The sequence below is a fragment of the Equus asinus genome, chromosome 8, assembly GCF_041296235.1.
Source record: "Equus asinus isolate D_3611 breed Donkey chromosome 8, EquAss-T2T_v2, whole genome shotgun sequence".
Lineage (NCBI taxonomy): Eukaryota > Metazoa > Chordata > Mammalia > Perissodactyla > Equidae > Equus > Equus asinus.
Genome location: NC_091797.1, coordinates 3,191,415 through 3,218,753, shown reverse-complemented (window position 1 = coordinate 3,218,753; position 27,339 = coordinate 3,191,415). Strand labels below are relative to the sequence as shown.

Here is a 27,339-nt window from a genome sequence, read left to right as displayed (position 1 = left end):
TAATCAGAAGACTCATCTTCCAGTTGCCACAATAAGTTGTTTTCCCTTGAGCAAGTCCTTTAACCTCCCTGACTCTTAGTTTCTAAGACTGTAAAATTACGGAATTATCTTTAAATTATTGCCAATTTCTTTTATAGCTCCAGTACTAATGGACAAAATTAAGGACATCGAAAAATAAGTAGTAGGTTTTATGTACTTTATAGAATTTTCAACTTCTAAAAATTATGGTGTGTTTATTAATATGTTCCTAATGTAATATTTAGCAAAATCTAGTATAATGAAGCTGAATTCATTTTATATTAGGTTAAAAAAAATCTCTTCATGTTGTATGCTCATATATTTTCTTCATTTATAACATCATTCAAGTAAATGCTAAATAATTTGTAAAATGTTTAACATATAGCAAACTCAGCCAGAAATAAGTCTCATTATAAGAGTATTGCGCAGGTGGGGTGGAATATTGCTTAGCACTCTAACCGTCAAAATATTGACTCAAATAGTTGGCTAATGTCCACTCAATACAAGAAAGCTGTGTTTCACTCATATCATCTGAGGTCCTCGTCATTGCAGCATTTCTCTACTTTCTCAGATGCTAGGAGAATTTCAAAGCTGTCCTACAGGGAGAGATTCTTCGTGTCTGGGTCCTTATGTAAAGTAAATCTTCTCAATAATGCGGCCCATGTATCTGAGACTGAGACTGCCACTGTTATTCTCCCTGTTTTCCATAATAAAAGAACCCTTTTCATTTTTTGCTGGAACATTGCCTCATAGTTTAAAAATAAACAAACAAACAAACAAAAATGCTATGTGTCCCAGCTTCTCTTCCACCTCAATCTGCCCAAGTTCTAGTCGATGAGACACAAGCAGAAGTTGCATATGTGACTTTCAGGAAGCTTCCCTGAGGAAAGGGAGAAAATCCTTTTCATTGTTTCGTGCTGGCTAGGATAGAGATGGATCAGCCTGGAGCTGGATCAGTCATCTTGGGGCTTGAACCGGAGGTCACGCATGATAAAGCAATAAGAGAGAAGGACCCTGGGGTCCTGACACAGGAGAGCATACACCAGCCCTGGCCACCTTCCTTCCGATTTTATGTGAAAGAGAATATTTTCTGGGGTTTTCTGCCATACCTAATCCTGTAAATCCATAATATATTTTTCAGTGCCTCTAAGTGCCAAGCACTGCCTAAGCATTGTACTGCGTTATATTATTTAATATCATTAACTATGTAAAAGCTTAAGCTTAAAGAGGCCGACTTGCCCAAGTAGAAGCCTGGACCTTCTCCGTCACTGACTCCATCCTTGCCCTGTTCTGGTTTATGTTATATTAAATATTTATTGGTTTATATTATCATCTGCTTCCCACTCGGATGTTTGGGCAGGAATGTTGCTTTGTTCACTGACATATCCCCAGAATCTCCGACTGGGTCTGGGACAGTATTTACTGGACACATGAGTAGATGACTCAAAAACCCATACTCCATGCCAGATTATATTGTTATCCACTGTCTAATATTTATGACCAACTCTGTATGGGTTGCAATTAGGCTACATGTATTTTACACATCCCAGCATTTTGGATTATGGGATAAATGTTTAGAAATTATATAATTTGGAGAAATGTATCAAGAGAAGGAGAAACTCAAGAATATACTTTATTATTCTATTCAGTGGAATTATTTTTATTCTGAAATATAAAAGAAGTTTAATATTTTCTGGCCTCTATAAATTCTGATGTAGGAGTACAATTAATTTCCAATATTGACATAGTGAATTTGCAGGAAAACAAATAAGGTTGCAATAACTGCACTTAGAACAATAAACCTTTGGAAACAGCATCAAAACTCATTCTACTTCTTGCTTATTTGCCTGTGAAATGTGCTGGATGATGGCCCTCTCCAATATTGCCCTCCAAGGAGCTTTGCTGAATTGGTGAAGACGTAAATCACATGCAGATATATTTAAATAATTAAAGTGGGCGTGTGTTCTTTCAGCCTGAAATGGGAGAAGCACAAGACTTTGTGTTTAAGAGTAATTCAGACCACACAGTTTTCAGTTTCCATTTTATGTGCAGCCCTGAATTCTTCAAAAGTTGACCTAACAAGAGAGCTAATTTACAACATTTTCAAAATGAATTTAAGGCTAAAGCTGATTATCTGTTGTATTTTTTCCATAAAAGTTTTATTTGCAAAGGGAAAAAAAGAGGACTGCCCAGTAGAAAGGGAAATGTGCCCTCTTATTTTATTATTCCAGATGGATGAACATTTATAAAATTGTCCTCCTTGACTGTACTGCTCCTTCCTTGATTTGGTAGGCAGAATATTTGAAATATTTAATTAGCTAGTTATTCCTATTTCAAATCCCATTGCAGACAATGAAACTGCTGGTTTGATAAGAAAACTTGATGAGTTAGAAAAGAAGAATGGGTCATGTTTGATTAAGGGTCTTTGCATGTAACCTATGTCAGCAAGTCTGAACCAGTCTTTCATCTTGCTGATTTTAGGAATTTCTCATTGATCTGAGGGCCTGAGATGCCTCTTTGCCACAGTAGATAGGTGGTTGGAGGCAGCAGACCTTATTTTCGTTTTAAATTTCTAAAGGAATGAGAGGAAAAAACGATATTATCTTGTGTAACAAAGCTGATGCATAGCTTGACAAAAGTGTTCATGTAGCATGATCAAATAGTGTTTCAGTTTAACCCACTAATCTAATGAGATTCCCAAGTAGGTACAAGCTATAGATAAGGTATTCCTTTCACAGAGAAGTCTTTATTTTGTGATAAATGCAAATACTTAGCACAAAATTAGAGGGTAGGCACAGGAACAAATTCAGCTATTTGTTCATATCTCACTCTCCCATTCCTCCTGAAAAAAGCTTTCAAACAGACAGAATTTTGTTCCCTATGTATTAATTCTAGGAATGAGAAAAGTCCAACAAACAGAGGAATTAATTTGCTCTCAACTCTCACATTGCATTTACCTTATGGATAACATGCCTGCCTATGCATTGGTTCCAGGGAGCTTTGTCTGAAGATTATAAATGTGAATGGGAGACAAGCGTATGCTTGCTTCGGCCAACTGTGACTGGCGATCAGTAAATACTTCTGCATGATCTAGGATCATTGCAGCATTTTGTTTTTAGAAAGTAATATTTACTATATATTGGCTTTTGGGTGAAGAAATCATCACACAGAACACTTTGTGGCTGCACAGCATGGTTCCTTAGGTTTCATGACTTTTTTGGAACTATTTTTCCGTATTTATCATAAGGCTTAATTTAGACCCTCACCCCTAGCAAAAGCATAGGACATTATATCATGTGTTTTAGTTGATACCCTCCTTGCTCCTTCCTTCCACCCCTACTTTTTCATATCTATTTTTGTTTATTATTATTTTTATCTTTCATTGTATATATTTAAATATCACCTTAAATCTTCCTACAACCAGAAGAATAAAGCTAGATTAGATAAATAGATGGATCGGTAAGTAGATCAATAGAGAGAATAGGTTTAAATGTTCACTGTTATGTGTTATTGAACTTTGTAGTTTATTTGCTCAGTATTTACCACCTGATGTGTTCAAAGCTTTCTGTTGTGGTTCCAAGTAGAATAATATAGTCTCTGATGTTGAGAACCTGAGCAATATGTACAACAGTTGAGGACTGTGCGATATGCTATAAACAAAGTCTAAAGAACGCTGTCAGGCTGTGAAGAGCCTGGCAGCTCCGACGCGTGAGGTATCAAGGAAGGTTTCACAGAGATGGTATTGACCTGGGCCAGGGAAGGAAGGATGTCCCATGCAGTGGGAAGAAGAGAGAAGACAGCATCAGCAAAGGCGCAGAGACACGGATGTGCAGAATGGGCATGAAAATCTTTCATTCTCTTTTGTTGTTCCAATTGTCAGCAAGATGGTATTGCGCTGGGGTGTTAGCTTAATAATAAATGACCATGTGTGGTCCTGATGCGAGTTTTCAGCAGCCCTTGGACACTGCAGTCAGTGCTGCTTGACTAGGTACTGAGTTAAAGCGTTCTCTGTCCCTCCTGATTCAGACCCATTTTATTTTTCTGCCAGGCAAAAGAGACTGCCTTTCTATTGTTGAGCCAAGCATTATATTCAAGAGCTGCAGTATATTTGTGGAAGGAAATCCTGGCAAAGATCAACCTAAAAAACAACAGCCAGACTAGTGACATTAGCTGTACAGACTTGACTCCTCACATCTGCTGAGGTTTAAAATTAAGATGAGCACTCTCCAGTGGAGCTGTGACTTTAATCCATGCTGTGTGTTCAAAAGGAAATAAGAAGCTTCCCATCCCTATGAGGGGTCCCCCAGAATCATCCATGTCTTACCTTCTAAAAGAGTGCATATCCTCAAAAGGAAATACATCTCCCCAAGAGATGCTCCTTAATTACAAATGGAAAAGTAGGGAAACAGGGTAGATGCAGCCTTAACCAAGTGATCAGAGTCAAATCCCCAGGAATGAGACCTATGCATGTCAAGTACTTCCTGATGTGATATCCCGAAAAGGGCTGAACACCACTTTTGTGACATGCCTGTCTAAACTGAGGGACATTCTGCAAAGTAAGTGGCCAGTACTCTTCACAGTTGTCAAGATCATGAAATACAGAAAAAGAGAACAGTCCCACTTGGAGACTGAGGAGATCTGAAAACTAAACACAGTGCAGGATCGTGGATTGGAGGCAGGATCACAAAAAGGATATTAGAGGTACAATTGGTGAATTTTGAATAAGGCTTGTAGATTAGTTAATAGTATGTACTAATGTTAATTTCATGATTTAGATTAATTGCACTGTGGTTATATCAGATTAACATATTAGGGCAGGCTGAGTGGGGGATATACAGGAATTCTGTGTACTATTCTTGCAACTTTTTTGTGTCTAAAATTATTTCAAAATGTTAAAAAAGAGAAAAGATGTAAATTATGATTCTTCTTGTTTCCTTTCTTTCTTAGTCCTAGCTTCAAAAATAAGGTGACAAAAATGAACATAAACATATATGTATTCAAACTTTTCATCTCACGAAATGTCTATTGCTTTCAAAGTTAGGTATTTTTTTTTTCAGGAAAATATTAAGTAAACTTGAGTTTTTTGCTTGAATAAAGGGTGGTTAGACTTAGAAGACACATAATGTAGCCTATTTCCACAGATCTCATTAGAGACATTTTAAGGACTTATGGGGGAAAAAAATCCCAGAGCTTACTAGTAGTGGCCTTGTCCATTCTCTCATAATATTCTTACTGGTGATTTAAAGGCCTCCTCCCAGAGTTGAAACAAAATTTCTCTTATTTCTTGTTAGGGGAGAACTGTGAGTGGCTGACTGTCACACAATGAGATAGATTTCCTAGGTCCTGATGATCCTCAGGCAAAATGTTGCTAACGCTTGAATTCTTTATCACAGTTGACCTAGATTGTTAGAATGAATTCATATCTCCTGAAATGATTTATCTTCTGTGACTACTTTCTAGAATGCAAAGATTATTTTCAAAATCTTCTACTGGAAGAAGAGATTATAATCTAACTAGATGTGCATTTTGGCCGACATATTTTTAGGCTACTCCTAAACTCTGACCTTACTTTAAAATACTATAATGGTTTAGGCGACAGAGTATCTTTTTCATCTCTCCAAAAGTCTAGGAAACGCCTGACAGTAGTAGACACTTTATTTATTAAGTGCATGAATGGATGGAAGGCCCTAGGCTGAAGAATTTGCTTGATTGAGAGCCCCTAATGGGTCTAAACAGAACTACTTTCCGTCTCCAAAGACGACTGCCTAGGGATTTGAATTGCTTTTGAATACCCAGAATTAGTGAGAAAATTTGCTTAAGCCTGATTCACGATCAAGGCTCCTGTTGAGAGGCTAAGTATTTGAATGGCTTTTAACACCTTGGTAAGGGAAGAGTGGACCACAGGGCCTTGTTGGGGTCGTCAGTGGGTGCTCCTGATGCCCGCCACCCAGACAGAGGAGGACACAGAGTAAGGCTGGGCCAGCACTCCCTGCAATGCCTGTGCTAAGACTGCTCTGCATCCAGGTCCACACCATGGGGTCCACCGTGAGAGACCAGAGGAGAGAGAAAACGTGGGGATAGAGGGTCCCTTGAGCATGGCCATTCCAAGAACACGTAAAATGAAGCCCCGTGGGTGTCAGTTATGCTGAAACAGAGGAATAGCCTGGAAAGCCTAGAAGGGTCCCATGAAGTTCCAAGGGCAGAAAGAATCTGCTTGTACAGGATAATTGGAAAGAGCCTACTGGTCATGGAGTGCCAGTGACCAGATTTCAGGGACAGAGGATAGGATGCTGCTATCAGCTGTCGGTCATCATGGGAAATGCCTGCGCTTTCGGGTTTGAAGATGAAGAGAACACAGAGCTGCCCACCTCACTTCCACCTGCAGCTTGTCTTGTCCTGAAACCATGAAGGGGCTTATTGAGGAAGAAGGAAAAAGACACTCAGGGGGCATGATTCTTGTTCCTGGGAACAACAGGAGTATATAAATCACCGCACCTCCTTTCAACTGCTCTGGATCGGGTCCAGCTGAATGACTGGAAAGAGGAAACCCTCAGCTTCTCTGCATCCTGAGTGGGAGTTGTAGCCGCCTCATCCAGGAGGAGTCTCCCTGAAGAGCGCTCCGGAGACAGCAGCAGTGTGCACCTCCTCAGCACACACAGCCCTCTGCAGGCCCACCAGGCGGGAGTCCTGGCAGCAGTCACTAAGAAGGGAGGCCGTTTATTGCTACTGTACTAAAGGCCACGTCTGAGATTGCGCCTGCTCGCTTTACCTCCGGTCTCTAAGACACGTCTGCACGATGACTGCGATAAAACTTGTATAGAGGAGAAAAGATTTTTATGAAGCAATAGGCAACACACAGAGTAAAACTAGCAAAACCTGGCCGTGAGCATCTGCTTTTCCTGTCCCTCACTCCTGAGTGTTGCAGTCATAAATTAGCTATAGTTCAGGAACATGGTTGGTGAGGAAGGCTGCGTGATATAGCAGGAATGCAGCACTTTGTTCCCAGTGGCCTGGCCTCAAGGGACAGGAAGCGAGTGTCGCCCACTGTCCCATGGGCTGTCACCTGTCTCAACTCTGGTCCTGCGGGGCCTTGGGTTTAGCAGAGAGATGCAGTGGGAGATGGAGGACTTGGTGTGGGAGTGTTCTCTCCTTCACGCTGCTAGGTTGATGAAAGACCCTCATTCGCTTCTTTTTGCAGCGCCTCTGGCTGTCGGGTGGAGGGTTCTCTGCCCTTGCACCCATCCTCAGGTGTGTCTGAGTAAGGTCTGGATCTGGCAGAATTAGGAGTAATGTGGCTATAGCTTGTTTTTCCTCTATCCCTTTGGAACTAGATAGTTTTTTTTAAGAAAACTATTTTTTTTTAAACATGAAGAGAGTATGATGTAAGTGAGGGGGCATTTGGCTCAGTGTCTGACTCTTACATAGGGATGCCAGGCCCTCTGACCTCCAAGAGATGGTCTTGAGATGCTTCTTTTTGCACTAAACATTAATATATTTGCGTGGACATGTAAAAACCTTATGTGCATCTGAAAAAATGATCAAGGCCTTTCAAGCTTTACATTGCAAAACGAAGCAGTCTTTGTTATATTAATATAACAACTTTTGTCCGGAGTGGTCCATGGTGCTTGTAGTTGAATATTCGAACCCATTAATGTCATATTTTAAGTAACAGTCCAATCTTTGAATCCATTAGTAATATTTTTCCACCCGTAAAGCCCCTTTCATGTCAGGATTTTATATAAACTACAGCCCTGGGCAGTTTGTGTCTTGGTGTAGATGTATAAATAGGAATCACTTCCATCTGTACTTTGACTCTCTGGGAAGAGGCAGGAAAAGAAGAGAAGCTGGGGAACAGTGAACAATAGTCTTTTCTGTCATGTCATGGAAGATTTGAAAGAAAACCTAATTCACAAGTATGTGAATAAATAAATTACTGTAAGGATGTCTGTACTCAGAATCTAAAAGCAATCAAAATGAACTACCAGAATATAGACAGGGGTCTCCAAAAGCAAGCTCTCCTTCTTCTTCCTATTATTTTGTGCTTGACTTTCCATAGAGAATCTGTTGCCTTTACAGAAGTCTTGGTTCAGGAAGCCTGGTAGCAAAAGAAGCTTAGTTGGGTGAAGATAGCTTGGGAAGGGGAGGGAAGTCACGCTCATCAGACAAAGCTGGAGCCAGTGAGCATTTGTGGGGTCGCAAATGGATTTTCTGTACATCTACTGATTTTTTAAATGTTTTCCCAAAGCTGCACCTAGTTCATGGAATAGCGCCACTCTTGTTTGGAGGTGGAATGGATTTCTGTCAGTGTTTGTCGTGTTCAAAGGTGCAGAAGCCACCTCAGTAATACAAAACCACTGCTCCAGAGTGTAGTTGTTACACTTCCCAGGGCTGGTTTTGAACCTGAGTCTGCCCCAGGAACAGCCACAGTCGACCTCTAGGACACTGAAGATATATTTAATGGCCTGAAGTAGAGAAGTTTGAACATAGGTAATTTGTTGCTTTGTCTTAAGATTGCAAAGTTGGAAATTGCGCAAAAATAAATTTTGTGTGCCACTCTGAGAATAAACAATCTTCATACCGTTCTTCCCAAATGTATCTTCAATAGGAAAATTTCTGATTTCCTGGGATTTTCTGTGTATCCTAGATAGAAGCCTACAAAAATAGGTTGTTTATATTGTGGAACATTGTGTTGATGTCTGATTCTCTTTGGAGAACTTGAATGAAATTTACTTCGGTGGCAGATATTATGCGACAACTATTCTTCGTAAAATCAATCAGCTAAATATGACAGATATCTCTATGCTTTAACTTTTATTTTTTTAATATCCTTGACTATGGTTAAGAGAGAAACAGGAAAACTGAAGGACACAATGAGCACAACTGGAATCTGCAACTTTGCTAAAAGATTATGTAACTCATAGGTAAATGTGCGTGGTGTCCTTGCTTTCATGACTGAATCAGTAAGTGAAATTTAAAGTAGTGGCTGAACTACTTCAGTATCTATGAGGATTATTAGTGTTCACATCTTTAGAAATAACTTGAGCTATGCTTTATTGTCACCAAGCAATAAATGTCAAAATTCCATGAGATTCTGCAGCCTTTACCTAATAAGAATAATAATATAATGTATATTGTGCTACATTATAGTAATGGGTCTGCAGCAGTCAGAAATGAGATATGACGATGGGAGAAGCAGCCCGGGTTTTATATTAGTGATGCTATATTAATTATGACAGAGAAGGCTTTTCTATTATAAGCCTCATTTTTAAGATGCTTGAAACTTTCCCACAGGAATTTTTCTTGTGACACTTTTTTTTGCCTAGTAATGAAAATAAGGAGATTGGCTTTTAATGTTTTTGAAAGATTTTTATCTGCGAATAAAAGTGTTTTTCTATCCATTAGAACATTTTTTAGGTACTTTGCTCTCTGAAACCTCGTAACAAATAGCTCTTTAATGACCTTCAAACTTGTCTCCAATGAAGAACTTTAGTGCCTTTGGTGTATTAGGCAAAGTTTGATTTGCAAATAATTAAATTACAAGCATTACCCAATGCTTCCTCTGCAAATTATTGTGTCCCCAAATAGCAGTTAGCCCACTGCACCTTGCAAATGAGGGGAACTTGCAATTAGTCGGTCATTTACTGAAAATTAGCCAGTCCTGGAGTGTGAGTGTTGAGGCTACAGTTTTTGTACTTGCTAAAAAGGAAACCAGAGCTGAACGCTAGCTGTTGGACTCTGACACGGCACATGCGAATAGAAAGAAGCGAGCTCTGCTGACAAGGGAGGGAGTGGTATTGAGCTGAAACAAGGCCTGTGTGATGGACTTTTGTTTCAAGTCTCACCAAGACAGAATTATCTCATTCTCGGAGCTCAACAGATTGAGATCCACTCAGGAGACCCACGGTTGAGATCCAAAACAGGAAAGGCCTCGACTGCTCATTAAAATGTTAATTACGCCATGGAGGGTTCAGTGCTGTCCTTCAGCCATGAATTTTCACCACTTGCCTTATGAATGTATTAAGAAGCCAGAACATCATAATAGGAAGCTAGAATGCTCATTTATTTAAGTAGGTGGAAAGACGTGTTTCTTTAAATGCCAAGCCTTGGAGAAATGGATTCATGCGCTTCTTCCTCTTTGTCACCAGATCACTAGCCACCCCCCTACCGTTTCTAATTGGGTTTTAGGTTTTGGAATTTTCTTAATCAAGGTGGGAGTGGACAAGCTGTGTATTTGTCTCCACACTATGCTTGAGGGCAGGGACTACGTGTATCTTTCAGTCTTTGAAATCCTTATGCCTAGTACTGTGCCAAGCACAAAAGAAGCCATTAAAGCATGGTGTATAAATTTACAAATTTCATGTTCTATAAATTTTGAAAGTCAATATTTTTGGGGTGTCCAAATAAGCACCAAAAAACTTTAATTTCACCCACCCATAAATTCATAGAAGAATACTGTCCTTTCAAATTGTATATCAGACTTTAAAAATCAACTTAAGCATTAAGCATCCTTAAGCATTGAACTTAGAAAGCCACATTACATAATTCATGAAAGACCTCCACCTCCGTGTCATCCTTCTGCGTGTGCTGTCATCAAGCGATTAAGCTTGGGCTGCTATCGCTTTTCCATTGCTGCTCTCTGGTCACGTTGCCATGGAGTCAACAGTGTGTAGCTTGGCAGATGACTGGCCAGGTCAGTGGTATGAGATGTTCTGGAGCCTTAGAACAATCCTTTCTCCGTGAACCCTTGTCAGCAGAAGCAGCTACCATGGCCTCGCTTTCCTAACCTCTTGTTTTTGGGGGGCTGGGCAATCTATGGCCTCCCACAAAAGACATCTACCTTCAAGTTCCCTCACAGCCACAAGGTTGTTGAAATCACTACATTTTGTAATTTCATATGTTTCTATCTTTGACCATATCTCCCAGGGCATTTATTTTAAATACTCATAATTTCCAAAGAAAGTCCTTTGAATAGAAGGTTTCTATTGATAATTTCTTAGTAATGGCAGTGTTTGGGATATAGGAAGATTACATCCTTTGCATTTTATGTCAGGATGTGACATGGATCCTTTCACTGATACTGTATACTTCTCTCCTGGTATTTCACTAGCCACCCATGACTTCAAAACAATACGTGATTTAGCTGTTGGCTGTGTGACTGTATGATTCCAAAGAGATTTACTAATCCAGGGTTCTCTTTCCAGTTCTTAAAAACTTTATAGTAACAAAAAAATTCATGGTGAAAATTGATTCATACCATCTCTTTCCTTCTTCATGAAGGACATTAATTACCTTCTTTCTTTTAACCTTGGGTCTTCCAAACCTGGACTCTGGTATTCCCCTCTTAGCCTGGAAACATTATGGTGTCACCATAAGAGAGATACTTTTTGATGGATAATCTTGTTCTTGTCACTTGACTCCTCTGACATGGTTTTCTTGTCAATAAAATGGTACGTGTGATCATCATGGTAATATATTGCATTTATATACAACATTTAACTTTTAGAAAAATTATTTTCATTCCCATTAATAATTCCTGGCCTGTATAACCACTAAATAAATAATTGGTGAGGATATCTATTATCTTGCATTTTATCAATGCAATATCCCTATAAGATAGCTAGAATGTGCACCTGTCTAACTTTATAAATGAGGATGCTGAGCCCCAGGTTAAGCCAGGGATTTCCTCTGGATAACAGCACCCTGTCGCTGCTGCTGGTGCAGCTGAGACCAGAAGCCAAGTTTCCCACTGCCGTATCTGAGGAGCTATAGACAGAATAAAGATATTTGTTTTCCCGCAGATTCTATGGATGACATAAAAGGGAGGAAACTTTGCAAGCTCTTTTGAAACTAGTCACAGCAAATTCCAAGTGTAATTTTAATTAGAAGGAAAAAACAGATGAAAAACCTTTCTCTAATATTTACTGAAGCCATTATTATACAGTTTGACTTGCCGCATGTACTCGTCTCCATCATCAAGCGGGTACAAAACGTTGGCAGCCTAGCTTTTATTGAGTGGGCTTTTTCACTTTAAACACTGCAATGCTGGGATATTGATTACTTTCAAAGAATTCAATAGTTGCAAATCAGTGATATTTGGGGCTGGTGCAAAATTAGTGTGTTAGTTGAATAAATGTATGACTATGAACTACTCGATTTTTGTGAACAGATTATTTTCTTAGTTTATATTTTATTTGAATCAGTTTTTCATATACAGATCACCTTATTTCATTTCTATGTGTTTGTAGATAGTTATACTTGGTTCTGCCATGTCAATCGTTTCCTTTTCCCCTCTGCTAATATCCAGGATCCAAACTACACACAATACACGGAGGAAGTGAGCAGAACAACATCCCCCTAATCCTCAGGCCTCCCTTTTCAAGAGTTCTAAGAATATCATGCCATCCAAATAGTCTTTTAACACATACAAATGTCCAGTGAATCCTCAGCTTTGCATTTCCTATGTAGGCAATGATGAATCATATTTTTTGAAGTATGATTAACTCAAGATTTAAAATTTCTATTTCTTGAAACTAATAACTCTGATATCAAAATCACGTATTCTTAGCTTTATCTAGAAATAAAGGGTCTGAATGTTGAGTGAATTAAGCTTCAGCCTCTAACTGATCTCTCAGCTTCACATCTCAACAGTAAATTGTTGAGAACTATTCTTCCTGTTTGCGTTAACATTGCAAGAATGTGCTCAAATTTTCAACTTAGAAAACAGCTAACCTGTGACCCAATGCCAAAAGCATGACTAGATCAGTTTACAACCAAGCCACATCATAATTATAATTCCAAATGGAATGGGGAAAAAAGTTATATAGTACACATAGCTGCCTAAGATGTGTACTCAGTGATTTTGCTGTTGAAATTTCTAGTGCCAGGGGGTACAGAAAAATGTTGTGAATCATAGATGTCCCTTTCACAGTGTTATACAGAATATTTTTTGTAGATGATGTTTAACAGTATAGTGATTTAACTTAGAGGTGTTAGCAACAGTGGAAGCATCCACAACTGCCCAAAATATGTTGTATAAATTTTAGGAGAAACAGTTGATCTTCATTTTCAGGCGTAGAACTATTTGCTTTCTTGTAAGTTGTCCTTCTGCTGGGCCTTCTACAAAATAATGGTTAAGGCTTAAAGATGACCATTGTAAGTCAGTGGTTAAGTATCAATTTGCAAAGTCTGCCTTATCACTACAAATCTGGGTAGATTATTTATGTAACTTTAGCAAAAGATTACATAAGATTACCTCCCTGGTAAATAATGAAAAGTAATAAAAATGAACATCAGTCTGTGAACCCAACCATTATTAATTCAGTTCAGTGCGCCATGATGCTGCTGTAGCTTAAAAGGAAATATTCATGTGCTACAAAATGACTTTTGATATCTAAGAATAAAAGACTTGGAGAATCTATTTGAAATTAGAACTCTCTTATATGCCCACATCACATATAAATACTTACACGTTTCTAAAGCTGTATGCAGATTTTCCTTAGTTATCTCCTTTAGTTTTCTGGTGAGGGGGCTATTTTGGTTCAAGTTATAAAAGTACTTAAGAAATGTTTATTTCTTACAAATAAAGACAATAAAAGAATTAATCTTCTGATAATTTATGTTAGCTTGATACTATTTCATATAATTTTCTTTTTGAATCTCAAAAGAAATTTTTTCTGATTATAGGGGTAATATAGTCATATAGGAAAAATGGAAAGGTACAAAAATAAAAAGGAGCAAAAGATAATACCCAAATTTAATACCCTGAGACAGCTGTTGTTAATTTTGTCAAATACATTTCCAGTCTTTTTTCTGTGTGGATTTTACCCATTTGGGATTAATCCTCTGCAAAATGAATGTGAAACAAAAGCCATTAGAATCAGGAAGTGAATGAGTTAACTTTAAACTGGTGATATCTTGGATGCATATTGTTGTTTTGTAAATTTACAATGGTCTAGTCATATCTCAGGACTGGCTTTGTGTCCAGATTGACTGAGAACCAGTGTGGAAAGTAACATATGTTTAAATTTGCTCTATTTTATTTCAATAATCTTCCTTTTTCAGGGTTTTGCATTTCAGCTGTTGCAAATTATATCAGACTAAAAATTGGTTACTAGCCTAGGTAAACAGTTATTTTGACAGAGAAAATATTCAAACACAATGGACTATTTTGTGATTTTTGAGATTAACAGTCAGTGCTCAAGGCATTTTAAAGTCTCTTGAAAAGAAATGAGAGAAAAAAATTAGGACTTGCCCTTACCTACACTCAAGAATGACTTTGGAAATCTGTCTTAATTTGGTTATATACAGAACTAAAGTGTATTTTGTTATTTTATTAGGCATACCATACATACCATCAATTAAAGTGTATAATGGCAGCCCTCTTCAGTTCCATTCAAAGTTCTATTTCCATATGCCCCCAAACTGTCTCTTTTCTGCCCACATCAGATTCTGCTCTTTTTTTTTTTTGGTGGTTGAAACAAACTTTTGGAAAATTTCTGAGGAAGAAATACTTAAAATGGTATAAATGGAACTTTATTCTTGAATTTTCTTTCATTTTATTCAAAGAAATAAAGCTTTCCCCTTGGAGTTTCAGTAGAAGATTTTTTTCTCTTCTTTATAACATCAACTCCCTCATCGATGTTCTGAATCAGATTGTGGAACTCCTTTCTCATCATTGATACATTCTATCACAATCTGTCTGCCTGCACTGTTTAGATCTGCATTGGAAGGTGTTAGGAGGCTGATTCCTACCTCAAAGTAAAAAAAAATTGGCAATTTTGTTTTTCTGTGCTATCTGACTCACATGCAATCTTTTTCCTTCTGTTGCTGAACTCTTTGATATCGCAATGTTCCTTTTTTAACTCTGAGAAATCTAATTTTCATCTGAGCTGTATACTAAAATTATTCTCTTAAAGCTTCTCGGTGTCCTCCTCTGTGCCCACAGTGACCATTCTCAAGCTACATCTTTTCATTTTCTTAAGTATTTGGCCTTTGACCAGTCTCCTTTTCATGAAGTTCTCCCCACTATTTTTCTGTGAGATTTTAATTCTCCCAAATCCATCCCTCTCTCTGAGTGTTCTCCCTGTGTATTCCTGACTCTGACTGTGCTCTCTCGTTGTATCTACCCCCCACTGAGAGAACAGAGGACGCGGAATCTGCTTGGAAGTTATACAGACTTGGGCTTTATTCCTGGCAGAGTCCTTTACTAGCTGGATGGCCTTAGGAAAGTTATAATCTCTTGGGTCCATTTATTTCTTTTAAACATATAATAATAAAGCCAAAGGTCAGTGGTCCAGGATTTGCATGGATATTATACAGATTGAGATAAGCAGGCCACTTCCAACTCTACTCTCTTTCGTCTCCAGGGTCCTCATGACCTGGATGGAGGCATTAGCTCATTTGTCTCAATTTTCCTATCTGAGAAAATAACAATAATATTTATTTTGATATTTTATTTTAGGATTTTTAAAAACGTGTATTTAAAGCATCTACCACAGCATCTAACATTGAGTAGACACTCAGTAAATGTTAGCTGTTATTTTCATTACTGTGATTATTATTATTTGCCTATTGACTAATTAATCATGGCAGCTAGCATATTTTAATCTTTAATTATTAATAAATCATGGTGAAGATATTTCTGCATATTTATAACCCAGTAGATTGCCTTCCTTAATATTATTCCTTCCCATACTCCTTTCTACTCTATTTCCAATTTAAAAAGCAACAACAAAAATAACACTTTGCCCATTTTTTAATTTTTTTTTCTATTGAGTTGGAGTTCCTTACATATTTTAGATATTAATCTCATCAGATATATGGTTTGTGAGTATTTTCTCCCATTCTGTAGGTTGCCTTTTCACTCTGATATTTGTTTCCTTTGCTGTGCAGAAGCATTTTAATTTGATATGGTCCACTTGTCTATTTTTGCTTTTGTTGCCTGTACTTTTGGAATGGTGGGAGTCATACATCATCTCCCCTGGGAGGGGAGAAATGGGGCATTTCTACAGGTATTAAATTTTGGTTATGCAGGATGAATAAATTGTAGCGATCTGAGGTACAATATTGTGCCTATAGTCAATAATACTATATTGTACATTTGAAAATGTGTTAAGAAGATAAATCTCATGTTAAGTGTTCTTACCACAGCTTAATAAATAAGTAAACAAATAAATAAAAGATATTACTGGCAATAAAATTAGTGCTACCGTTCTCGTAAATGATGTTCAGTGACCCTCAAGAATAGCATATTCTTTGTTTTAATGTGTATTTAATGACAAAAAGGCAGTGACACTACACCTGCAAGGTAATTTCCAGTGGAGCTCTCAAGCTCCAAAGGGCAAAATGGAAATCTAATATGTCCACAAAATAACCTAGTACAGGGTCTGCATCATATTTGACGCTGAGTAAATATTTGCTAAATAAACAAATGAATTACTGATGCAGGAAAGGCCAACTCTGTCAGGTCAAAATCTACCAGGTATTCATTCAGCAAATATTTATTGAGCACCCATCATGTGTCAAGCTCTGTTTCAGGATCTGGGTATACTGAAGTGAATATGACAATATCTCAGACCTCATGAAGCTTACATTCTAGTAAGTAGAGACAGGCAAAAAATGAATGAAAAAAATATATATGTAATATATCTGTTAGATGTCATAAGTGCTGTGGGCAGGAACAGATCAGAGTAAGGGCAAAGGGCCCATGGGAAGTTATTGTATAGTATATCAATTATTATGTAACAAACCGCTTCAAATCTCAGTGGCTTAAAACAGCAGCCATTTTATTTGCTCACGATTCTGTGGTTCAGTTATTTGGTTGAGTTCAGCTGGTTGGTTCTTCTGTTGGTCTCATCTGGTGTCATTCATGAGGCTGCAGTCATCTGGCAATTCAACCTGGGGCTGGACCATCTAATATCGTCTCACTCAAATGTCTGGTAGTTGGTGCCAGTCTGTCATCCTCAGTGAGGGTAGCCTGGGCTGCTACCTCTCATGATAGCGGAATTTCAAGATGATGAGAGTGGAAACTATAAGGCCTCTTGAGGCCTCAGCTGAGAAGTCATACATCACTTCCACTGCATTCTTCTCATCAAATAAGTCACAAGGCTTACCAAAATTCAAAGGAAGGGGAGATAAACTCCTCCTCTTGATGAGAAGAGTTATATAGAATTTGTACCCATCTTTAACCTCCTATAGAAGGAGAGTTACTATCTTACTGTGGATAGTAAGTGACAACATCTCTGGTTGGATGACATAAGGGCAGAGACCTACACGAGTGAATAAGCAATGTGAATATCTTTGAGGAATGCATTCTGGGCCAAGGGATTTGCCAGCACAAAATGCCAAGCTGAGAAAACAAGGAGCTCAGTGTGGTTTCAAAGGCAAGTGTGTTAGAAGATGGTGACAGACCAGGTTGTACAGGTCTTTGTAGGTCATTGGAAGGGCTTTGCTTTTACTCCAAGTCACATTGGAAGAACCATTGATAGAGTTCTGGACAGAGTGACATGATTTGACATATATGTCAACAGGACCACTCTGGCTGCTGTGTTGAATTTGAACTTGAGTGTAAGGTGGCAAGAGTGGAAACAAGAAGCCCAGTGATGAGATTTCTCCAGGCAAGAGATGATGGTGGTTGAAATAGAAGGGTAGAACTGACTGCATTTTCTGGATTAATTTGTCGAATTACGAATTCTTGGATTGTGTGTGGTCTTCCCAACCAGATTGTCAGCTTGTCTAAGAAAGAAAATATGTTATTTTTTTATGTGTCTTCTACATTGGCATTTGAAAAGTACTCACTAAATGCTTATTGACTGGTTAGTGAAGACTCAGGCCTCACTGCCGCATTGAACATATTCACTACAGGAGGCTGAGTCTTTCAGAGTTCATCATCAGATGATGTTTGAAGACCAAAAGCAAGTAGATAAGCTTATTAATATACACTGATACTCTTCAGATTGCATTTCTACTATATGCTGAAGGACAGAAAGTAAATTAGAGCTAAGACAGTCTGGATCCAGCAGTATTAAAAACCATCCCTTGAAATGTAAATAATTATTAAATTGAATGAACTAACATTTATCATTAAGTCCCTAGTAAGTGAAAAGCAGTAGGTTAGAGATTCAAAGTCAAACAAGACACAGTTCTCAAAAGCGCTAATATCCCAGGCTGGTGTGGAGAATGTGAATTTTACAAATGAAGAAAGTAAGAGGAATTTATCAACCAATATTCTAGAGTTTGATGGAAAGTATTACTGGGCATAGAGAGGTGTGAGGAAGATCTAAGAGTAGAATATTCCTGGAACTGGTTCATTTCCAGGTAACAAGTTGGAAATCTTGTGTCACAGTATGGAGGGGCCACTATTAATCCAGGCCCAGCATAGTGGATGGCAGGTGTTCTTCCTGGGAGTAGCAAAGTGCCCACTTCTCAATTCATCCCAATGAATGAAGTATATGTGCTTCATGTTGGTGTTATTCTTTTCATAGTAAAATATATATATTTTAGTAATACTAAAATATTTACAATACCTTATACAACATCATGATTGATATAAAAATAACTTAGAATCACAGTCTTCCATTAAGTCAAAATACAGAGGATATCATTTTTAGAAGGGAAAAAGAACTTGTAACTTTTTTTTTTTAAAGATTGGCACCTGAGCTGACAACTGTTGCCGATCTTCTTTTTTTTTTTTTTCTGATTTTCTCCCTAAATCCCCCCAGTACATAGTTGTATATTTTAATTATGGGTCCTTCTAGTTGTGGCATGCAGGATGCTGCCTCAGTGTTGCCTGATGAGTGGTGCCATGTCTGCACCCAGGATCCGAAAGGGCGAAACCCTGGGCCGCCAAAGCAGAGCGCGCGAACTTAACCACTTGGCCATGGGGCCGGCCCCCAGAACTTGTAACTTTTACCTATTACCCATTATCATGCTTTCAGAATTTGGAATTTAAACTTTTTTATCACCCTCAAACAGTAAATGGTCTCACTAAAGAAATAGGAGATGCTTTATGTCATGAAAAATTGGTATAAAATCAATGTTTTTCTTTAATGTCATAGGATATATCACTTTAAAAAAATAAGATGTAAGCTATAGAGTATGAATATCTATCTTTAGCTAACTTTGATTGATAACTCATATTTTTTAAAACTATGAGACTGGTGCCACAATGTTTGCAAGTGTAAATAGGCATGGAATTCAGATTTTCTTAAAACTGCATAGGACACGTTCATTACATTCTGTTTTAAAACAGATTACAATTAAAATTTAGCATTAAAAAATCTCTAGTCTGGAAATGAGAAGCCCAGCTTTGCTTTTCACTCTGTGAGTTAAAACAAGTTTCCTAAATTCTCTATACTTCTCTTTCCTCATCTGTGAAACTGAGGGGTTGGGATAGATCCGTGCTTCTCAACCCTGGCTCTGCACTAGAGTCATCCTGGGAGCAGTAGAGAAGTAATAATGCCCAGGCCCCACCCTAGGGTTGAATTTTCAGATGTCTCTAGGTAACTTTGATGGACTACAATTGTTGAGAACCAATGGGCTAGATGATCATTAGGTTTACTTCTAGCAAAACTTTTTAATTTTATGATTCACTGTGTTTTGACATATTAACAGTTGCTAGAGGTAAGAGTGTTCTCAGTATTTGCAGTGTCCTGAAAAGTAGAAATTGCCCTCAAAGAATGTTTCAACTCAAAATTGAGAACATTTTCTCATTTGTACTCCAAAATTTTGTGTACTATGAGAATAACTTACACCAAGAGGCAAATAGGTATCATTCATTTGGGTGTAACGTATGCGTTAAAAATGGTGTAGGTTCACCTGAGTTTTAGAAATTAATAACTGCTGTGATTGGGAAAGTTGCTCCAGTACACATACATTGTAAGGATGGTGTACTTAGAAATTGCGTGTAAATTTTTAAAAAATTTCTGTTGTAGCTATTTTGATTTTGAATAAATGGATCATTAATATCCTAAAAGATGATAAACCTGCTAAAGTGTATAGCTTATTCATAATAAGTACTTTATGTAGTGATTTATTATGAAGTAGAATAAACAGTTTTATAAAAGGCTGATTCAAGCGGAATATCTGGTTGTACTGGAGTCTAAAAAGATGCAAGTTTGATTTCTGGAAACAGTTTTGAAATGTGTCACTGTAAGTTTTTGCTATCAGTTTTTTACTAAACAGCTTATTGGAGTGAACAGATAATTTTTTCTTTAATCTTAAATACTAGAGAAATATTCCTACGCTATGTTATTTAAAGTTCCCATGAAATCAAGAACCCAATGACATTCTCAGATCCAAAAATAAATTCTGGAGACTCAGGAAATTGGGGAAAGGTCTCAGTTAAATTTTAAGCTGGGAAGTAATAGATTTTGCATCTTATGTTCTCAGAGAATTCTGTGCTTGTGGGCATGTACTTTTGAATACTTGGGACAAGGAGATTATTTCTTCTTTTAGCCAGCCTAATAATAGGAAGAAGGAGAAGTGATACAGATGACAGCTAACAGCTAACATGAGTGAATGTAGGTGTAACCAACAAAGAACGTGCTGGTTCGATGGGTTTCTGCAGGCCTAGTTATTTTTGAAAAAAAATTATGCCCAGAGAAGACACTAGGAAAAAAAAATATATGTGATTTTCAGTATAATGTGTATGTCTGTGTCATCATTCTGTGTTTGCTTCTGACATCATGTCTGTTATTTTTATTATGCTTTAATGTTCATACATATTTCATTGTATTTGTTTACCCTATTGCTCACAACTTAGACTTAAAAACGAAGAATAATTCACAGATATACCGTTAATCATAGCATGTGAAACTATGACGTTGGAAGGCTCATGTGACTGCTGGAATAGTTCACACGTTTAAAACCTTGTTCAGTGCAGATTAGGGAAGTGATTTGCTTCACCTTAGCTCTACCATGTATCAGTTGCTTGACAAGGTCTCCCTGAAATCAATCAGACACGTGTACCACGTTTTCAAAGAGTTTTGTAGAGTAGGAATAAGCTATAAAATGTTTGAAAATACAGGTGACACGTGCTATAGGTTTTGTAATAATAGTGACATGTATGCTAGTGATTTAAAAAACTAGTTCCTAAGAACTAGTTTATGTGTTTTTAAAATATCACGAGGTTTTATGAAACAATAAAGAATTTACCATCAGAATGGCCTCATACTTCTTATTGGTCAACTCTTGGGAGTGACCAAATGTAAAAGTCCGTAGTTACCCCCTCACGTTTCAAGATCTTCTCTCCTACACATCTGCTCCAAATTCTGTTGTTCTCCTATCAGATGCATTATTTTGTGTTTTATATCTTTGTTTTGAGCTGGGAAAAGTGCGTCAAGCTGTACTCAGTTACTCTTATTATTATCCACAAATTTAAAGAAAGTCAACAAAGGGTTAATAATTTCAAAGAAAGGTGAGGACAGATGTTACACAGGCTCAAGGTACACGTGAAAGGGGTCCAGTGAGACACAGTTCATGCTTGAAGGGAGTGAAACACTAAAACATAGAGACCGGTGTAACTTACCTCCCAATTTTGCCTGTGGCTGGGCCAGGTCAGCAATGCAATCACTGTACAAAGGAAAGTAAATTGACCTACTTTTCTAAAGATGTCGTATCCATTTTACAGAATCTTCAGATTCTGGAAACATTATATTGAACGTGGACTTCATATCTGACAACCCAAGTTTAGTGACGTTAATGTTTTCTTAAGTAAACAAACTTTCATTACCTGGCTATAAACATATAACTTTGTCTCATATGAGTTCAAAAACAGTAAAGTTTTTTCCCTGTTAAGATTTTGAATTGGTTTAGTGGTCATAGCCACAGAATGTGAAAAGTGTAAGTACTGGACTCCATCTTGAAAGCACAGATACTGCGTTAAAGTACAGCTGCCACCAAGGATGAATAATTCAGATGTTACATTTTAAAACATGTCAGATTCTCCTAAGTGTATCTTTCTTCTTTAAACTTTAATCAGCTAAGATAAATGTTTTTCATTTGGCCTTAACTGTTTGTCACAAGAAGATAAGAGACAGACAGCCAACGAAATAAATTGAAGTGCTGCTATGCTTAGGTAGAATTGTAATTTAATACTGTTGCAGTTGGTTGAAGCTATAACTGATATATATTTCTTTAAATTTGGCATCGTTGCATGACCACATGAGAAAGAAAGGAGACCTACCAAATTTTGAATTGGCTAATACTTAGAAGTATTTGGGCAAACTTAGGCATAATTTTTATATAGCTCTCCCCAAATACAGTGTATTCCTTCTTAAAAGAAGTCGTAATTAAGAATATTTTGAGTCATGAATATTAACGATATCAATTATGAATATTAAAAAGATGTTGCTTCTAGATTCTAAAAAGGGATAAGTGTGAATTATATTCTGTAGCGCACCTTGAAAGTCCAACTGTCACAGAGAAACCTCTCTCATTGCAATCTCTCAAATAGACTGCATGCATATTTAACCCAATAGCTTTAGGCATTCAGAGACAGAGTAGGTGAAATCTGAGTACCATATCAAAATTAACATCAAGCCTTATGTTATCCTTTTCAAGTTTTAGAGTAAATTTTAGTACAGGTAGTAACTTGGTTTGAAATTTAAAAACACACATACACACAGCTTTGCACACTGGAGAGTTTCCATGCTGGGGGAGGGGAGGTGACAATTGGTGCATTCAGTGTGTAACACGTGTAATGATAATAAAGTTGATTGGTTGAATTCCATAGCTTTTTTCCCCTTTTCTTCCTCTTCCTGTAGAGTAGTTCAGCTGGGGGTGGAAGGGCTCTCTCCCATCCTTCCCCCCTACTAAGAAGGCGTAGGTTGATACCATTTTTATTGTTCTGCTGGGGTGGGAAATAAACCATATGCTTTAGAATTTTGCATGGCTACACCAAAGAGAAAATTGAAGCAGGCCCTCTTCCCCGCTTCCTACCTGACTTTGGGGTGGGGTTGTTCCTCTAAATATTCTAGCAGACTTGGGGTTAGCTTAATGCTTCTACCCCAGGGCAAAGAGGCGGGTCAGAGGAAGAAATGTCAAGGGCTTCAGAGGCGTGTTGGGCTGAGTGAAGTGTGGAGTGAGAAGCTTGTGTCTGAAACCCACCCCTCCCCTGGATACCGTGCAAAGGCAATGAGAGTTGGAACCAGCTGATGCCGCTGCTGCTGCTTCCCGTTTCCAGGGTGAAATTTTCACAGCAGCTAATTCTAAAGGGAGGAAAAATCCCTAACCAGCAGCGGAGAAGATCCTATCACCCAACCCAAGCTATGTAACCTTTCAGGCAAGCTTTTCAGAGAAATCCGCATTTTAAAAGCCAGCATTCACGATCCAAAAATACGGGAAGGGAATCAGAGCTGGTATGAAAATATAAAAAGCCTCTTTACTCTCTGAGTGTTTGAAACGATCCGACGAGCTTTGGAAGTGGCTGCCAACGCTCTGGCGGCTGCTCGTGCTGCCGCCGCCGCCGCCGTTCCTCGCAGAGGGCTGGACAGAGCTAGTCCCGGTTTCAGCACCTCCGGCGCTGGACAGCTCTCTGCACGCCGCACCGCCGCCCGCCTGCTTTTTCCAAACACTCGCTTTGCATTACTGGAGATGCATCTAAATTACGTCCTGTTCAACAACAAGTAGATTTTTTTTTTCCTGTACGGGAATTACAGTAGACGATTCTCTCAGTTAAACTGCATTTTCTTTTTTACGGATTTGACCGTCAGGCGTATTTACCCCAATCTCCCCCTCTTTGCAGGAACGAGTCTTTGGGAACGTGGTCCACCCAGGGATGTAAAACTGTGCTTACCGATGCATCCCATACGAAATGCTTATGTGATCGTCTCTCTACCTTCGCCATTTTGGCTCAGCAACCTAGAGAAATAGTAAGTAACAAAGGGAAAACACGGCTTTAATGCAAAGGCAGGGACATTGTGGCGAGTGTTTCTCCAGGGGACTGCATTTTAAATGGGGAAATGGAAAATGTTGCAAAGGGGGCAAAATTGGGTTCCTCTCCTCCTTAGCTACAGTAGCTTGGTGAGATGAATTCTAGCTGGTGTGCTGTAACTAAATTCTACTCATTTTTATGTCTTCTAACTTGAAATTTCTGCAGTATAGTTTTGAGGATGTACTCCAATCGTATTACTAATATACTGCAAACTTTCAAATAAAAATAATTGTCCACTTAACCTTTATTTTAGAACTGGAAAGCTGTTCTGGGGGATTTGTGAGGATGCTGTTGGTAGTAGAATGAAGATCCCAGACACTATAGCCAAACATATTGCATACCTGCATTGGATATTGGATTTTCAGTACAGGTTTTCTGGGGGTGTCCTTGGATATTTATTTTTAAAAAATTAAATGAAGTTTTCATGAAAGCATGGACTATCAGAAACTGTAAAATCATTCCTTGAAAGTATATACATTTGTAAAACTAGTTTCTGAAAAAGATAGCTGTATAAACTGTCCAAAAGAAAAATAATATCCTCATCTAATGTATTTTGAAAAATTATTTCAAAAATTGAAATACTGAAAAATAATTATTAAGATAAATGTGACTTTCTGTCTAAATTTGGCCTAAATATGTATCACTCTTCTTACTTATTTTGATGACAAAAAGTACCTAACATAATTTAATGTGCATATCTAAGGTATGGAACACACTTGATCTTAAAGTGTATTTCTTCAAATTTCCAATATGAAAAATATGAAAAACAACAGATTTCATTAGTTAGCATCATGTTAATGTCCAAGGAAAGAAACCTCTCAAGTCAGTGACTGCTTGTAATCTTTATATATGTTTTAGGAGATATAAGGCTTGTTTCAAGGTCATGTATTTAGGGACTGATATTGGGATTGTGAAAATTATCTCTACATATTTTGTTCTTGGGGAAAAAACCCACAAAATATATTCTATAGTCTCGCATTTGAAATTTAATTTTCTTCTATATCCTTAGAGGGCAAACAAGTGAAATTAAATGAGAGAATACTTGACTTAGAACAAAGTTGTCAAAAGTCAGAAAGTTTGAACATTTTTCAATGTCTAAGTACCAGATTTGGGTAGCATAATGGGTTGTAAATGAGAGAACCAAGTAAATTTTACCAAAAAACATGTTGTGAAATAACTAAACTATAGTTAGTTGAAGAAAAATGAATACTGATGCTGCTTCAAATTTCAGCTAGAGAAAATTTAACATGTGAATGTAGAAGAAGTTGTAGTTTCAGTTTTTTATTTTAGGAAGCTGTAAGTGGGTAATATGCCATAATCAAGCCTTTAAAACTCTAAGGCAATCATTACTTCACAGTGGGAGAGAGGGAGGAGCTAGAACCAGTCACTTTAGAGGTGGAGAGTATGAGAACAGGGTGGTTACTGGGTAATTATCTGGTAACTATAACAACTAGATTGGCTATTTTTGAGGGTTAGAATAGTTTTGCTGAGTTTAGAAGTTACTTTAACTTATTAAAAACTTCTCTCTTGTTTTTGTTTCTTTTGTTTAATTGGCAGATCATGGAATCCTCTGGTGCACCTTCAGTTACCCTCATAGTAGGCAGTGGCCTTTCTTGCCTGGCCTTGATCACCCTAGCCGTTGTCTATGCAGCATTGTGGAGGTATGTAATCAGTTCATACACTGGAAACTGGATGCTCTGCTATTCAGAGTTAAATCAGGGAAGCTGCTAACCCTCATATGTCTCCTGTCTTCCTACTTTACTGAAAGAACTATTTTTAGAACAGAGTTATAACTGCTGTGATGGAGCTATAATAAATGAGCTCAATAATAATAAATAATATATATGTTTATCTTGTCCATATTTGCTTATGATGCGAAAATAAACAAAACACACACACACTTTTCTTACTAATTCAAATGATGGTAGCCTGAAACAAGTCGCTCACCCCCAAGCATGGTGCTCTTACACCCCAAGTTCAGTCTCCATTTGGTTTCTATTTATCCTACTTGCTAGTGAGCTTGAGAGTTTAATCGGTACAGTCAAATTAATTTCTCTGTTATAGAAATATGGTCTCCAAATTCTTAAGTTTTAAACACATGCTTTCAGTATGTCCCAGACAATGAGCAAAGTCTTCTGTAGTCTCGATGCACCACCTGAATACCACAATGCTCTAGAAAAGGCCTCTTGGTTGAATGTTTCCAATGAGTCAGATTTTGACAAATTGATTAAAAGAAGCCAGAAAAGTACAAAAACAAGGGGAGGTGATTGGAAAATTTTGTTCTACAATATTTGAAATTGCTTCTGCTGGTATTTTATGAAAATTTAGTATTTCTCTAAAATTTATTCTTATTCTCTTAATAGGAGTTAGACCTGTGAGGTTTATTATGTCTGTTCACATATTGGTAACCAGTACATAGCCAGATGGCCAAACTTCCTCATGGATTTTTAAAATTTTAAATGTTAAACATTTTTATATCTATTTGATTATTAAAAAATGTTCTAGTAAGTTACTGTATTAGTAAATAGATAATTACATATTATTTTCTGAATATTTGTAATGTTATAATGGCAAAAGTAGCCAGTCCTAGTATTTTACTTACTTTTTACTTAAGATAAAAAACAATTCAGTTGAAAAATTAATTATAATTTAATAAGGAAATTGATTTAGCATCCTTTATTTAAAAGAAATAAATAAAATAATAAGATATTTATAAATATTTATAAATAAAAGAAATTTATATAAAAGAAAGTCATTGTTCTCCATTATGTTTTATACACTTTTGAGGGTAAGAATTAATTGTCCAGGATATTAAATTGTCAAATATAGTGAAATTTTCATGTACTATACAAAAATAAAATATGTGTACATTCTTGCTCCCTTGGCACTGGTACATGGTGGAGTTTCTTCCTTCCTGTGAGGGAGTTATCTGGCAGTGAAATACTGACAAAGTGAGACAATCTGATAAAGTATGACCAATCCCATGAAATGAAAGAAATGCTTGGTTTCGGCATGGCATTGTAGGCAGAGAATCCAGCGTCCAGGCCTTAGGGGAGTGGGCATTGTCTTGGTAATGCAAGAGCAAGATGGACAAAGGCTGAGAAGATGACTTTCTCTTCCACAATTGCCTGAAAGGCACTTCTCAGAAAATGAGACAGTGTTTGAAGGCCAGGATACTAGGCAATCACAATAGCACCATAATTCACGCTTACTGAAGTATCTAGAACTAAGTGAGCTCCATCTCTCAGCATTTAGGTTTCAGGCACCGATTCTACCTTCTCTTCACCCCTCAGTACAAATAGCTAACACTAACACAAACACTGCCAGTGTAAATGATATATAAAATTTATCAAGGAAGTACAGGATTAATTTTCCATAATAAAGTTTTC

The 27,339-nt window shown here is 37.5% G+C and overlaps 1 protein-coding gene across 5 annotated transcripts in view; it reads left to right on the top strand.

Annotated features, from left to right (window-relative positions):
- ADGRB3 (adhesion G protein-coupled receptor B3) overlaps positions 1 to 27,339 on the top strand; it is a 645,087-nt gene that overhangs the window by 484,317 nt on the left and 133,431 nt on the right. For all 5 annotated transcript variants that reach the window (XM_070514627.1, XM_070514626.1, XM_070514625.1 and 2 more), the window contains 2 exons: positions 23,762 to 23,888; positions 25,508 to 25,611. In XM_070514627.1, the coding sequence (XP_070370728.1) occupies positions 23,762 to 23,888; positions 25,508 to 25,611 (231 nt within the window). The remainder of the gene's footprint in view (positions 1 to 23,761; positions 23,889 to 25,507; positions 25,612 to 27,339) is intronic.